The sequence below is a fragment of the Coregonus lavaretus genome, assembly GCF_964263955.1.
Source record: "Coregonus lavaretus genome assembly, chromosome: 1".
NCBI classification, from domain to species: domain Eukaryota; kingdom Metazoa; phylum Chordata; class Actinopteri; order Salmoniformes; family Salmonidae; genus Coregonus; species Coregonus lavaretus.
Genome location: NC_139988.1, coordinates 28,715,253 through 28,732,230, shown reverse-complemented (window position 1 = coordinate 28,732,230; position 16,978 = coordinate 28,715,253). Strand labels below are relative to the sequence as shown.

General features: G+C 39.6%; 1 protein-coding gene across 1 annotated transcript in view; it reads left to right on the top strand.

Moving 5' to 3' along the window:
* The first annotated feature begins 2,374 nt into the window (after positions 1-2,374).
* The window catches only part of LOC311108115 (pyridine nucleotide-disulfide oxidoreductase domain-containing protein 2-like), a 41,089-nt gene continuing 26,485 nt past the window's right edge, over positions 2,375-16,978 (top strand). The window contains exons 1-5 of the mRNA XM_084150752.1: positions 2,375-2,558; positions 14,331-14,350; positions 14,475-14,568; positions 14,787-14,860; positions 16,484-16,639. Of these exons, the coding sequence (XP_084006878.1) occupies positions 2,441-2,558; positions 14,331-14,350; positions 14,475-14,568; positions 14,787-14,860; positions 16,484-16,639 (462 nt within the window). The 5' untranslated portion in view covers positions 2,375-2,440. The remainder of the gene's footprint in view (positions 2,559-14,330; positions 14,351-14,474; positions 14,569-14,786; positions 14,861-16,483; positions 16,640-16,978) is intronic.

Genomic DNA, 16,978 nt, shown 5'->3' with positions numbered 1-16,978 from the left:
GGCGGTTGGAACCAAAAATCTTACATTTGGACTCATCAGACCAAAGGATAGATTTTCACCGGTCTAAAGTTCATTGCTCGTGTTTCTTGGCCCAACAAGTCTCTTCTTCTTATTGGTGGCCTTTAGTAGTGGTTTCTTTGCAGCAATTCGACCATGAAGGCCTGATTCACGCAGTCTCCTCTGAACAGTTGATGTTGAGATGTGTCTGTTACTTGAACTCTGTGAAGCATTCATTTGGGTTACCTTCTGACGTGCAATTAACTCTAATGAACTTTTCCTCTGCAGCAGAGGTAACTCTGGGTCTTGAGAGCAAGTTTCATCATAGCACTTGATGGTTTTTGCAACTGCACTTGAACAAACTTTCAAAGTTCTTGAAATGTTCCGTATTGACTGACCTTCATGTCTTAAAGTAATGATGGACTGTCGTTTCTCTTTGCTTATTTGAGCTGTTCTTGCCATAATATGGACTTGGTCTTTTACCAAATAGGGCTATCTTCTGTATACCACCCCTACCTTGTCACAACACAACTGATTGGTTCAAACGCATTAAGAAGGAAAGAAATTCCACAAATGAACTTTTAACAAGGCACACCTGTTAATTGAAATGCATTCCAGTTTACTACCTCATGAAGCTGGTTGAGAGAATGCCAAGAGTGTCCCATCAAGGCAAAGGGTGGCTACTTTGAAGAACCTCAAATATAAAATATATTTTGATTTGTTTAACACTTTTTTGGTTACTACATGATTACATATGTGTTATTTCATAGTTTTGATGTCATCAACATTATTCTACAATGTAGAAAATAGTAAAAATTAAGAAAAATCCTGGAATGAGTAGGTGTGTCCAAACTTTTGACTGGTACTGTATATCTCACTAGGTCAGGGTGTTTTAGTCTCCAAATATCCACTATATCTAATGTGTGCATATTTGTGATTTCCTTAAGGGCACGGTGATGATAGTTTGTAGAGTGATTTCCTTTACGGTGCATTGAGGTACTTAACACTGTGTTATAGTCTCCCACCATAATGGTTTGATTGTTTGCTCAATAAATTGGTATAAATATTTTTGAAGAAGTATGGATCATCCTGATTTGGACCATATAGATTAATGACCCAAATCTGTTTTTCATCCACTTTCATATTCAAAAAGATCCACATTCCTTGCGAATCATTCCTGACTATTTGCACATTCAGATCGACATTATTATTTTTGTTAATTTATATCATCACACCTTTTGAGTTCCTTTGTCCATGACCGAAAATTATTTCACCACCCCATTCCTTTTTCCACACAACTTCATCTAAGGATGTAGAGTGAGTTTCTTGTAACCAGTATATGTTATAGTCCTTTTCTTTTAGCCACGTAAAGACTGATCTTCTTTTTTTATAATCTGCTAAACCATTACAATTATAACAGGTTATACTTATTTCACCCCTTACCATAACTAGATACTATTCTCAGTCTAAATTGACCATAATTAGCTACAAGGGACTTGTACATGCTGTGCCTACCACACGCTACGACCACTGCCATTGAAGCTGCTAGCGCGGTCTGGCCCACACTCCAGCACAGTAGGTGGCAGTAATGCACCAATGTTGGATGTCAACCACCGAAAAACCCCATAGAAGAAGAATAAGGCTGCTGGCGTTGGAATTAGTATAGAAATTCAAAATGAAAATGGTACACAGAAAATGGCAAATGCAATGTGAAATTGTCCGTTTAAATTTCCAACTGCCCAATTTAGCATTTTCTCTTTTCATTTTTAAAGTGCATGCAAATTGCTTCCTGGAGGCTTGAACCAGGAGGGCAACACATCACCACCATGCAGTGGTACATCCTAGCCATGTCACGCTCTCTGTGCATTGATTTTACACTAGTGTATCCGACTACTGGGTTCGAACCTGGTTTCCTGTACCCCCAATTAACCATTTTGTATTTTCATTTTAACTTTGCAATTTAATTGTGTCATGAATCATGCACGCTGATTTGAAAATAAAAATGCATTTATCATTTTTACATTCCTATTTTGCGTTTAAGCATTGTATTTTCGAACGGGCACTGATCACCCGCAATATGATTTCACTGATGTAACAGTGGATAAAGGATTGGTCACACACTATTGTAGGTGAATGTATAAATACAATCTGGTTTAAATACAGTATAGTAATAGAAAATCAAAATTAGATTAGTAGAACTATATGAAAATCAGTTCAGTCAGTTCAACAAAACGACGTTTCCCCTAGACGCTGATCAGTTTATAAGCTTTTTCACAAACGGTTGGGATCTGGATTGGGCAATGATAAACTGATCCTGGATCTGTGCCTACGGGCAACTATGCTCAAGTAGGTGGAGTTTATACGAGTTCAGTTCGGGCTACAGAGTTGCGTGGAGCAACGAAGAAAAACAAGTAATACAGGAAAAGTTACGTCCAAGTTTGTCATGGCTGCGACGGTGTGGACAGGCCGAACTCGGCAGGCAGTGACAGCCCTGGGGACCGTGACAAGAGCCAGTCACTCCGCTGTCAAGTCCCACTACGACGCGGTGATCATCGGAGGAGGTAGGGGGAGAAGGGGGACTGGCAAAAGCCAGCATAGTGCATGAAGTGGGCTTTCCGATTCTACTTTGTTTCACGCCGCTAGTGCAACTTTATTGACACAAATTTGCAAGAGCGCTATAATTGTTCCAATGTTGCTGACAATTTGCATGTTTTGTTTAACGGCTTCCTTAACGGTACCCAAACGTTATTTTATGAAAATTGAAGATAGGTAGGCTACAGTGACACAATAACACTTATAGGTTACTTTGAACTCGTTGGCCTCCCTCTACACGCTTTTATTTTTTTTTTTTTATGCTTGGTTAAAAACAACCCAATTTTGGTTATTTGGTAACCCAGCGCTGGGTAAATATTGGACAGAACACATGCTGGGTTATTTTGACATAGCCAGTTGAGTTGCGTGAATAACCCCAAATGTTCACTGTAAAAAAAAAACATCTAGTTGTTTCAACTAATTATTATTAAGTAACTGCTTCAGAAGGCTTTTTTTGTTTACTCAACTTTTCAGTCCAAGTGTTACCTGAACTAAAAAAATTGTTGGCCCAAACTTAGCTCCAACTTAAGAAAACATAGGCAAAAATTCAGTCAACCTTTTTTTCTTTCAACACACACACACAGTGCTTTTAACATACAGTGCCTTCAAAAAGTATTTATACCCCTTGACTTATTCCACATTTTGATGTGTTACAGCCTGCATTCAAAATGGATGAAATCTTTTTTTTCTTCACACCCATCTACACACAATACCCCATAATGACAAAGTGAAAACATGTTTTTACACATTTTTGCAAACTTATTGAAAATGAAATACAGAAATATCTTATTTACATAAGTGTTCACACCCCTGAGTCAATACTTTGTAGAAGCACATTTTGCAGTGATTACAGCTGTAAGTCTTTCTGGGTAAGTCTCTAAGAGCTTTCCACACCTGGCTTGTGCAACTTTTCCCCAGTATCTTTTTCAAAATTCTTCAAGCTCTGTCAAATTGGTTGTTGATAATTTCTAAACACAAATTTTCAGGTCTTGCCATAGATTTTAAAGTAGATTTAAGTCAAAACTAACTTCACTGTCTTACATTTACATTTACGTCATTTAGCAGACGCTCTTATCCAGAGCGACTTACAAATTGGGTCTTCTTGGAAAGCAACTCCAGTGTAGATTTGGCCTTGTGTTTTAGTTTATTGTCCTGCTGAAAGGTAAATTAATCTCCCAGTGTCTGGTGGACAGCAGACTGAACTAGGTTTTCGTCTAGGATTTTGCCTGTGCTTAGCTCCATTCCATTTCTTTTTTATCCTGAAAAACTCCCCAGTCCTTAACGATTACAAGCATACCCATAACATGATGCAGCCACCACTAATGCTTTGTATTCAGGGCAAAAAGTTCATTGCTTTGCCAACTTTTGTTTTTGCAATATTACTTTAGTGCCTTGTTGCAAACAGGATGCATGTTTTGGAATATTTTTTATTCTGTACAGGCTTTCTTCTTTTCACTCTGTCAATTACGTTAGTATTGTGGAGTAACTACAATAATGTTGATCCATCCTCAGTTTTCTCCTATCACAGCCATTAAACTCTGTAACTGTTTTAAAGTCACCCGTGGCATCATGGTGAAATCCCTGAGCATTTTCCATCCTCTCTGGCAACTAAGTTAGGAAGGGCGCCTGTAACTTTGTAGTGACTGGGTGTATTGATACACCATCCAAAGTGTATTTAAGAACTTTACAATACTCAAAGGGATATTCAATGTCTGCTTTTTAAAATATTTATCCATCTACCAATAGGTGCTCTTTGCGAGGCATTGGAAACCCTCCCTGTTCTTTGTGGTTGAATCTGTGTTTGAAATTCACTGCTCAACTGAGAGACCTTACAGATAATTGTATGTGTGGGGTACAGAGATGAGGTACTCATAAAAAAATAATGTTAAACACTATTATTGCACACAGAGTGAGTCCATGCAACTTATTATGTGGCTTGTTAAGCACATTTAGGCTTGCCATAACAAAGGGGTTGAATACTTATTGACTCAAGACATTTCAGCTTTTAATTTTTTATTAATTTGTAAAAATGTCAATAAACATAATTCCATTTGATATTATTGTGTGTAGGCCAGTGACAGAAAAATCTCAATTTAATCAATTCAAAATTCTGGCTGTAACACAACAAAATATGGAGGAAGTAAAGCGGTGTGAATACTTAAGGCACTGTACAATGTTTTCAACTTACATATTTGACATACATGATTACATTGCACATGTTCATTTTTACAGTAATTAATTATTATTCAACATGTCCTCACCTGGGATTTGAACTCACAACCTCTTGGTTCATGGCATTCCAATCTTCCTACTACACCACCATGTCCTGAATACACAGCGTGTTTGGGGCAAATCCAACACAACACATGACTGAGTACCACTCTTCATATTTTAAAGCATGGTGGTGGCAGCATCATGTTTTGGGAGGGAGTTTTTTTAAATAAAAAGAAACAGAATACAGAGTTCAATGGCTGTGATGGGAGAAAACTGAGGATGGATCAACAACATTGTAGTGAGTCCACAATAATGACCTAAATAACAGAGTGAAAATAATAAAAAATATACAGAATAAAAATATTCCAAAACATATATCCTGTATGCAACAAGGCACTAAAGTCATACGGCAAAAAAACATGGCAAAGGATTACACTTTTTGGCCTAAATGCAAAGCCTTATGTTTGGGGCAAATCCAATACAACACATCACCGATTAACTGCCTTCTTATTTTCAAGCATTGTGGTGGTTGCATCATGGTATAGGTATGCTTGACATAGGCAAAGACTGTAGAGTTTTTCAGGATAAAAAGAAACGGGATGGAGCTAAGCACAGGCAAAATCCTAGAGGAAAATGTGCTTCAGTCTGCTTTCCAACAGACACTGGGAGACAAATGTACCTTTCAGCAGGACAATAATCTAAAATATAAGGCCAAATATACACTGGAGTTGCTTACCAAGATGGCAATGAATGTTCCTTAGTAGCCTAGTTACAGTTTTGACTTAAATCGTCTTGAGAATTGTCAGCAACCAACTTGACAGAGCATCAGTGGCGACCTGTCATTCAGGGCAGTTGAGGCAGACAATCTAAAGCATTTTTTATTTAATTAATAAAGCCGCATACAAACATGGTCTCTTTCTTGAGTATGGCAGCTCCAAAATGCAGGTGTTTCAGCCTAGCTCAGTGCTTTGGTAATCTTCTCTAGTTGCGCTGTGATTGGCTCAGTGTTCTGTCACTCATGGGGATATTACGTCACCGCAGAATCTACGGGGAGAGCTTGGCAGTTCAAGCCCCCTTGGGAGCTGCCATAGATTTACATTAGAAGTGCCCATCCAAGAAGGCTCAAGGTCATTGGCCACAAATAAAATGACGTCAAATCAAGTTATATCTATCATCGTTTTGATTGGACTGATCATGTTACTTTCAAAATCTTATCTAGACAAGCAGTCATCATCATCATCATGAATCACATCGACAATCTACTGGCAAATCCTTTTCAATCCTTGTCATATGAAGATAAATTATAGATGAAAGGTATCTGTGCTCATTGGCTATAAACATTACACAATAAGTCGGAAATCGCAAATTCAACAGTCAGTGGTTTGGAGGGAATCAGTGGCTAACTGCAAGCGTTACAAAGCAATCGCTATTTTGCTTCCCCTGCCTGCTATTTGGTGGGGAGGGTGTGTGGTCCAAGTCTGGGTTTAAGATTTTAAAACATCTGTCTGAAATAGTCTATTTTCCAAGCTTAAAAGGCTAAACATTCACTCCCAACACCATGGGCCAGAAAATATATAATAAATTGGCCATGCTGTCAATCCAGCATGACTTCTGCTGCGTTCAAAACAACTGGAAACTCGGAACTGGGAAATCTCAGACTTCAGTAAGTTCATGACAACTGGGAACTCTGGAAAAAACTAGCTCAGACTGGGAAAATAAATGTTGAACAGTCATCCAACTCGGAATTCCAAGCCGGGAACTCGGGCCTCTTGAAAGCACCCAGTGTTGCCAACTTAGCGACTTTGGCGCTATATTTAGCGAGTTTTCAGACCCCTCTAGCGACACATTTTTTAAAAAGCTACTAGTGACAAATCGAGCGACTTTTTCTGGTGTTATTGGAGACTTTTGGAGACTCTGACGTGAAAGCACGTATCGTTCTTACTCTTCTCAACGAGCAGCGGGTGCTGCCGTGGGCCCCACCCCTCGTCCCAAAGCACTCACAGGCGGCCCAGTTCTCGCGCAGCAGTCCCTCCCAGCTGCAGTCAGAGCAGGAGATGTTCACCCCTCCGTGTCCAGACTGCAAATGAATCGCGCATGCGGGAAGCCGCTGCTGGCTGATCGGATGTAAATGTAGGGTGTTTTTTACTCACTTTTTGTCTCTCCCACGACGTTATTCCTCTCTCCTACAGCATCCATCACAATTACATGCACATAGCAATTATGCAAATTAGGTGATGACGTCATTTAGCGACTTTTAGGACAGCCAATAGCTACTTTCCTTACACCATGATGCCAAAATGTGCCCACAAGAATGACCGCCGCGCCACCTTCCTGTTCAAGTGAGCACAGCACAACAATGGTGAGTCCAAAAATCTATTGTATGCTGCTGTATAAATAAGCTAATGTGCTTTTCTTCGCGAGATGGGGATGTTATATAATGTTGGGTCTGTAACCATGTTTGCCAGTGACAGTCTCTTCCCATTCAAATATTTGTTTTCAATAAAAAGTTCAGTAATAGACCCATGTAATTCCAGTTCATATTGCAAGGGTTGTTTTGTTTGCGCAATGCGCTGTCTGTGAGTCGGTATATTGTCTATAAAAGTGGATCCTCGTGATTGTATTTTCCTTCCCTTTTAGACCATATAGGCATAATAAAAAAACTTCAAATGGTAGGTTAACCGCATCTCTCTGTGTGTGTGTGGTGACTTAAAGAATAGTAAAGTTAAGGCCTCAACATTTTACTGAATTTATCTGAACTAACATCTATGTGAATTTCTGTCGGTGTCCATTTTGAAAGTGCTGAACGAATAGGCCTACCTCGTCGCAGCTCGTTTGCTTGCACTTGCTTATACTTAGAGCTAAGTGTTAATGATATAAGGACAAACATTATGAATTTACTGAACATAAATGTAATAATGTTTGTGTATGGTTCAAAAGTCAAAACACATGTTGGCGTTCGTTATTATTGAAGGACAATGCGGTTCTTATCGACTTACACAAATCCACCAGTCAGTAGAAACCACATTTGTTTAGTCAGCCATATCAGCTATGGTTTTAAAAAGTCAGTAAATTAGGTTGAATGAACTGTTTTGCTGCCAGACGAGGCTCCGCTGATAGCCGGGTGTAGCAGTGGTAAAGATTCACTCCATGGTGCTGAAAGGAACGCCCGCTGTCGGACAGCTTTATGTAGGCCCTAACAGTTTGTGGGCACCGTTTGTCACCATTGTAGTGCAATTCATGTATTGTTTAGTGTTGTGTTGTGGCTTTGCTGGCATGCATCTAAAAAAAATTGTTGAGTTTGCCCCACCAAGATTTACAGAGCATGAATAAAATAAATAAAAAAGTGCAAATATTGTACAATCCAGGTGTGCAAAGCTCTTAGAGATTTACCCAGAAAGACTCACAGCTGTAATCGCTGGCAAAGGTGATTCTATCATTAACATGTATTGACTCAGGTGTGTGATATTTCTGTATTACATTTTCAATAAATTAGCAAAAATGTCTAATAACATGTTTTCACTTTGTCATTATGGGGTATTGTGTGTAGAGTGAGAGAAAAACATATATTTAATCTATTTTGAATTCAGGCTGTAACACAATAAAATGTGGAATATGTCAAGGGGTATGAATACTTCCCGAAAGCTCTGTATGTCTGTAAAGTAGAAACGTAACATGTATGATATACTGTATAGTCGAATGTACTACTATGATGATGACTATTATGATTGTACATCTGTTAGGTTCTAAATTCTGGTTCAATAATCCAGACGGAGACCAAAGAGAGCTCAGGCTAGATTTATTCACTTCACTGGGTTATGCAGCTGCGAGAACACATACAAAGTTACAACCTCCGACTAGGCCCCCCTTCCCAACTAGACCCCCTTCTGTGTCTAGAATGAACAATCAATCTTTATTGCTGGGCAGGTGGTCTTATCATCCCATCTCGAGTATGGAACCGTCTTACTCCTCCACACCTTACACAGGTTTTCTTATCAGTCAGGAGAGGCCTTGAGTTAGGGAGGACACATTATTGCAGTCTACCACAGTCCACTAGATAATTACTCTTCTAAAACACAAAGAGTTTAAACCTAACTCTACTTTCAGTCCCTAAGATTATATAAAAACTGTATATTCATATTAAGAGTATATAACGGTATAAAACAGTAAAGATATACGACAGTGTAATAGAACAGTAGCTACGATCTATCAGCTCTAATTCCAGACACATGGCTCATATTCAACCCTTATGGAATCATTCTTGCCCTCAGAGACAGGCCTACTTTCCCTCTCCTCGAATACAATGCACATAGAATGATCTATCTAACCCATAACACAATAATTACTACTGCTAGGCTAATTATACAATTATATTAAAACGGGCTCAAGTCCATATCCAACACTTCACAGGAAGTTTTTTTGTTTTTATCTGATATTGACAAGATCAGAGATGTACTGTATGTAACAGATCAAATCAATGTTTATTGGTTGTGTACACAAATTAGCAGATGTTACAGCAGGTGCAGCGAAATGCTTGTGTTTCTAGTAATAAACTCAGCAAAAAAAGAAACGTCCTCTCATTGTCAACTGCGTTTATTTTCAGCAAACTTAACATGTGTAGATATTTGTATGAACAAGATTCAACAACGGAGACATAAACTGAACAAGTTCCACAGACATGTGACTAACAGAAACTGAATACTGTGTCCCTGAACAAAGGGGGGGGGGTCAAAATCAAAAGTAACAGTCAGTATCTGGTGTGGCCACCAGCTGCATTAAGTACTGCAGTGCATCTCCTCCTCATGGATTGCACCAGATTTGCCAGTTCTTGCTGTGAGATGTTACCCCACACTTCCACCAAGGCACCTGCAAGTTCCCGGACATTTCTGGGGGGAATGGCCCTAGCCCTCACCCTCCGATCCAACAGGTCCCAGACGTGGTCAATGGGATTGAGATCCGGGCTCTTCGCTGGCCATGGCAGAACACTGACATTCCTGTCTTGCAGGAAATCACGCACAGAACAAGCAGTATGGCTGGTGGCATTGTCATGCTGGAGGGTCATGTCAGGATGAGCCTGCAGGAAGGGTACCACATGAGGAAGGAGGATGTCTTCCCTGTAACGCACAGCGTTGAGATTGCCTGCAATGACAACAAGCTCAGTCCGATGATGCTGTGACACACCGCCCCAGACCATGACGGACCATCCACCTCCAAATCGATCCCGCTCCAGAGTACATGCCTCGGTGTAACGCTCATTCCTTCGACGATAAACGCGAATCCGACCATCACCCCTGGTGAGACAAAACAGCGACACGTCAGTGAAGAGCACTTTTTGCCAGTCCTGTTTGGTCCAGCGACGGTGGGTTTGTGCCCATAGGCAACGTTGTTGCCGTGATGTCTGGTGAGGACCTGCCTTACAACAGGCCTACAAGCCCTCAGTCCAGCCTCTCTCAGCCTATTGTGGACAGTCTGAGCGCTGATGGAGGGATTGTGCGTTCCTGGTGTAACTCGGGCAGTTGTTGTTGCCATCCTGTACCTGTCCCGCAGGTGTGATGTTCGGATGTACCGATCCTGTGCAGGTGTTGTTATACATGGTCTGCCACTGCGAGGACGATCAGCTGTCCGTCCTGTCTCCCTGTAGCGCTGTCTTGGGCGTCTCACAGTACGGACATTGCAATTTAATGCCCTGGCCTCATCTGCAGTCCTCATGCCTCCTTGCATTATGCCTAAGGCACGTTCACGCAGATGAGCAGGGACCCTGGGCATCTTTCTTTTGGTGTTTTTCAGAGTCAGTAGAAAGGGCTCTTTACTGTGACCTTAATTGCCTACCGTCTGTAAGCTGTTTGTGTCTGAACGACCGTTCCACAGGTGCATGTTCATTAATTGTTTATGGTTCATTGAACAAGCATGGGAAACAGTGTTTAAACCCTTTACAATGAAGATCTGTGAAGTTATTTTGATTTTTCCGAATTATCTTTGAAAACAGGGTCCTGAAAAGGGACATTTCTTTTTTTGCTGAGTTTACAATGTCAATAGAGAGCAATTGGACAAAGCCTATGGGAAAATTAATGGAGATTTCGTAGGGTTTTTGGATAAACACCGAAAATAAGGTCTGTGGTAAACACAGGCTTAGGAGATCTTATATGTTTGTTCTATGAGATAATCTTCATCATGTAACGTCACTTTTTGTGAATTTTGAAGCATTTATGTAATTTAAAAAAACAACGCACATAAAGCCTTCATAATTCATAAAGGTCATGTTAACTGACTGATATTATCTCATAGAACAAAACGTATATGATCTCATAAGACTGTGTTAACCTCAGACCTTATTTTCAGCATTTATTCCAAAACCCTAGTCTTTCCCCATTCATTTTGCCTAAAGGAATGGCTGAACAAACCCGAGGTAAATCATTTCTGGTTTTAAGGACTACAAGCTGGCAAGCTCTATACTATACAATGCAATTAACAAAAGAGAAGAGAATCATATCAAAAGTAATGTGAGCATTGCATTGTGAAAGGCTGTTACTTTATATGAACGTGTATTACAATGTGAAACATGTATTTCTAGATGAAACAATGATTACGTTTGGTGAAAAAGTGACTGATTTTATGTGTTGTACTTAGTCAATTGAAAATGTGCTTAAGAGTTTTGAAACAACTGCCTTTTTGACAATCTGTTTTGAGTTTCGTAGTACGAGTTGTGTAAATTGCACCAAAGCGATAAAAACTAATAGTAGATGTTGAATATCACTTTCCATATAGTATTTGACTATAACCTGACATGCACATTTATTTATTTTTTTATCCAATGGCAGGTTGTGAGCATGTTGAGATATTTCAGTGTTACAGTTTCATTATCCTTGTACAGTACATACGTAGGACATTTAATCAGAAATAAAGGTATTGTAAAGCAGTAGGCTGTTGTAAAAACGTAGCACGGTGTTGTATGCCATTTCTGCCCCATGCAACATTGTACAAGATCTCATTTTTTACATGACTTGTCAACTGATACTGTATCGCCTGTCTCTCTGTGATAAGAGACCGGCGATAATGCCAGAGAAGCCGATGTTTGGAGGATATATTGGCACAGGTGTTGTTAGGCCCGAGACGAAGTCCACTCATTATCTGAATTTCATTGATACACCAGCTTCTCCAAACACTGGCTTCTTTGAATTTATTCATACTATTTCATCCTTCCACAAGACATAGCCCTGACACAAATCCAGGGTTGCTACCCAAGCTGGCTGGTTGTTCATTCTATCGGTTATAGGTTGCCAGAGACACAACTCAGTCGTGAAGTCTTTTTGATCTATAGCCTATCTATGGACGCGACCCAGTCGTTCGTTCTAAATGTTCCGTTGCCAAGCTGGCTGGCAATGTTCTTATCCTTTGCTTGCTAGCGAGCCAACTTTGGCTAACAGAGTCACGCAAGCTAACAGCAAAGTAGCTGCATTTGTGTTTGTTTAAGCTGGGAGTTTTTTAAACGTTGATACAGCCATAACAATGAGCTAATGATGCGCGATTGTGTTAACACTGCTAACACAATCACTTCAAACTGAAGCTAGAAAGACAGCAAACTAGCTGCATTTCATTTTGTTTTTACCTGTTTTACTATTGACATTTCATTGAATATATCCATAAAAATGATGCTGATTCATGATTTTGACTGGCTGAGAAAAGTTGCCTGCCTGCCTGTCTGTCTTGTCCCGACTCCCGACACATTCATTACTATGAGACAGCTGGAGATCGAATTTCAATATTGAAACAATGTTGCAGATGTCAGAGAGACAGACAGCAAAGTTTCTACAAATCTTCTCTGTTGAAAACCAAATGCCAGTCTAAAAGAAATGGGAGATAATGTCTAGATGCTTTTTACAGTGGAGATCAAGTTAATAAATTGGCTGGCTGGGCTGATGAGACAGTGGATTGCGCAGTGACATGGAACAGTGGATAGGCATTTCAACGTCATAGCCCAGGCGGTGGTAACTTGTGGAAAACCTAACGTAGCAGGCGTAAAATAAACGCCTGAAACTAGATCCCCTACATACTGGTCTTTACGAGAAGAAGAAGAAAAAAACTGTTGGGAGAGGTTCTGGGAGAGGTGCTGGAACATCCGGTTGTTGGGGACTCGGCAGAGGCTACTTGTAGAATAGACACCGGCTGGAATGTGGTTTTAACCAATCAGCATCCAGAATTAGACTATAATTCCAAATGGTAGCTAATAGTGTGACACTTTCCACTTTGTCCTATTGAAGCGCACCGGCTGATAGAGAATTATGACGTAGTATTTACAGCCACATCCATATATTATTTGGTTTTGGCTTCCAACATAAATTGATGTGAAATTGATACATTTATGAGATAAACATATAGAAATGTACAGTGTTCAGCAGTTATCAACATACATTAACTAGGCACCACATAATTTTGGTTCAGTAGTTATCAGTTTGAGCAGTTTTATTAAGTGATAGTTAATTGTATTATTAATAAATGACAAGAAAATCATATCAAAAGTAAAGTTAATATTGCATTTTCAAAAGCATATACTTAGATTGAATATGTATCCAAATTGAAAGAGGGATTTAGTGCAGTGAACAAGTGACTTTGTGGATTTGTTAGTTGTACTCAGTCAATTGAAAATGTGCTTAGAGTTTTAACACGAGCCATTTTGATAATCTGTTTAGATGTTTGTGCTTAGAGTTGCAAAAATGTACCAGATACTTGTGAAAATTGCACCAAAGTGATTGAAAAAAAAACTGTAATGTAATCCATAGGTTATTTTCAGGGGGTGTAGCCTATTATGGGCATGGTAGTTAAGTACAATTACCGTAATCCATTGTGAATCTACTTGTCCGGTCTGTGTTTCTTTTACACCTGCTACGGAAGAGAGAAGAATGCGCAATGGTGAGGTGATTTAGAGAGCAGCTGTTGCTTCACGAGGTATCTCTACCTGAAAAGACATCATCTAAGTGATTGATAGTTGGTATTCAGCAGTTATAAAAGTATGCTTTATTTACGTTGAAGTGATTTTGTCAGACAGCATAAGCAGCAGCTCTATAGAGATGAGATGACTTGGAATTAAATAATAAAGTAATAAAATAAAACAAATGTAATATGCACAACAACTGAAATATTTTATTAAAGGAATGTGAATAAATTATGGTTAATAAGTGATAAGCAGTAATGGGCAGTCACTACCATCATGAGACTTTTATTGTTTTATTCTGTGTTGTTACAGCCTTCAACTCAAATAATGCAGAGTGCCTTTAATGTTTACAAAAATAACTGAAACTGAAATCGAAAAACCATTATTATTTTTTAATAATCTAACCGAAACTGAACCAACCTAAAAAGCACTAATCGCTCAGCACTAGTAAATGAGAAACAATGGACGGAAGCCAAATTAGATGAATGCATTTTGCAAATGTGGATATTGTCAATATATTGTTGCTGGATTTACTGTAGCAATCAGAGCACTAGTATCTTTATAAACGGATGTTTGACACTCATGTCATTTTTCGTTGTAGGTCACAATGGACTGGTAGCGGTAAGTAGATATTTGCTTATCCAAATATATCTCCATGAATGTGTGACATATCAAACTTAATTTACATGTGTGTGTGTCCACATGCATTATGTTAATAGTTGTGTGTGTGTGTGTGTATTCACAGGCAGCCTATCTGCAGAAGGGTGGGCTGAAGACAGCAGTTCTGGAACGCAGACATGTTCTGGGAGGGGCGGCAGTGTCGGAGGAAATCATCCCAGGTGAGGTTCACACTCTGGTGACAGACTCCTGCTACAGAGGGGGTCACTCTGGAGGTCATGGTAGTGCAGGAGGGTGTTCAGTAGAGTCAACACACACAAAGAAACAGTAGAAAACCTGCTCTCACACGAAACAAAAATGTGTGTACTTATTGTAGAAGCTCAAGTAGTAACTATGTAGTTAATGTGTTCCTTTCTCATGTCTGTATGTCTGTCTGCAGGTTTCCATTTCTCCAGGTGTTCCTATCTCCTCAGCCTGCTCAGACCACACATCTTCAGAGAGCTGGAGCTCAAGGTGAACGACCAGCCATCATACTGTATATGTCAGTGATCTTCTATGTAAGATCTATGGTGACCCACAGGGTGTGCAGGCTTTTGTTCCAGTCCAACACTAACACATCTGGTTGAAAGAATGAACTGATCATCATGTCTTGGAATATTTGAATCAATCAGGTGTGTTACAGTGCCTATCAGAAGTATTCACCCCCCCTTGGATTTCTTCACATTTTATTGTGTTACAAAGTGGGATTAAATTAATTTAATAGTAATTTTGTGTCAACGAGCTACACAAAATACTCTGGAATGTCAAAGTGGAAGATTAATGAAAAATAAAACACTAATATATCTTGATTAGGTAAGTATTCACCCCCCTGAGTCAATACATGTTAGAAACACGTTTGGCAGTGATTACAGCTGTGAGTCTTATTAGATAAGTCTCTTAAGAGCTTTGCACACCTGTATTGTGCAATATTTGCCCATTATTATTGTAAAAATTATTCAAGTTCTGTCAAGGTGTTTAGGATCATAGCTAGACAGCAATTTTCAAGTCTTGTCATAGATTTTCAAGCTGATTTAAGTCAAAACAGTAACTAGGCCACTCAGGAACATTCCCTGTCTTATTGGTAAGCAACTCCAGTGGTAATTGTCCTGCTGAAAGGTCTGAGGTAAAGCAGACTGAAGCACATTTTTCTCAAGGATTTTGCCTGTGCTTAGCTCCATCCCATTTCTCTTTATCCTGAAAAACTCCCCAGTCTTTGCTGATGTCAAGCATACCCATACCATGATGCAGCCACCACCATGCTATTCTGTGTATTTTTATTATTTTCACTCTGTCATTTAGGTGATTATTGTGGAGTCACTACAATGTTGTTGAACCATCCCCAGTTTTCTCCCACCACAGCCATTGAACCCTGTAGCTGTTTTTAAATCACCATCATCCCTGAGCAGTTTCCTTCCTGTCCTGCAGCTCAGTTCAGAAGGCCAACTGTATCTTTGATGTGTCTGGGTGGTTTAATACATCATCCAGCTTAAAGAGATATTCAAAGTCTGCTTCTTTTGATTGTTACCCATCTACCAATCACTGCCCTTCTTTATGAGGCTTTCGAAAAGCTCCCTGGCTATGTAGTTGAATCTGTGCTTGAAATTCAGTACTTGACTGAGGGACCTTACAGATGTTGTATGTATGGGGGACAGAGGAAGGGGTACTAATTCAAAAATCATGTCAACCCCTATTATGTCATACAGAGTGAGTCCATGTAACTTTATTATGCGATTTGTTAAGCCAGATTTTACTCCTGAACTAATTTAGGCTTGCCTAAACAAAGGGGGTAAATACTTATGCAAAAACTGTATTTTAGTTATTTAATTTGTATTATTTGTAAAAATGTGTAAAATGTTATTTTCACTTTGACATTATGGAGTATTTTGTGTTGATCAATAACAAAAATAATCACAATTAAATTTACATTTACATTTTAGTCATTTAGCAGACGCTCTTATCCAGAGTGACTTACAGTTAGTGAATGCATACGTTTTTTTTTTTTTTTTTATGTAGTTCAATCTGTACCGCAACAAAATGTGAAACAAATCCAAGGGGGGTGAATAATTTCATACCCACTGTATGTGCGTGTGTGTTCAGAAACATGGACTGAAGGTGTACATGCGGGACCCCCATGCCTTCACCCCCATGTTAGAGGAGGGGGTAGGGGGTCTCCCCCCTCGGTCTCTACTGCTGGGCTCAGACCTGGCCATGAACCAGAGGGAGATCGGCAAGTTCTCTGAGACAGACGCCAAGGTCGGTACCAATATAAGACACAGACAGTTTACTGTACAGATGCTGTTTATTGTAGATGTTAGCTCCGTTAGCTCCATTAGTTCCGTTAGCTCCGTTAGCTCCGTTAGCTCCGTTAGCTCCGTTAGCTCCGTTAGCTCTGTTAGCTCTGTTAGTTCTGTTAGCTCTGTTAGCTCTGTTAGCTATATTAGCTCTGTTAGCTCTGTTAGCTCTATTAGCTAGTACTCAATAGGCCTACAGTGAAAATAAAAGGAGGAAAAGAAGGAGAGTAGTGATTGTTTCTCCCTCTCCTTGTTATGTAATTAACAGTAACTCTTTCCTTTTCTCGGCCTTGCCCTCTCC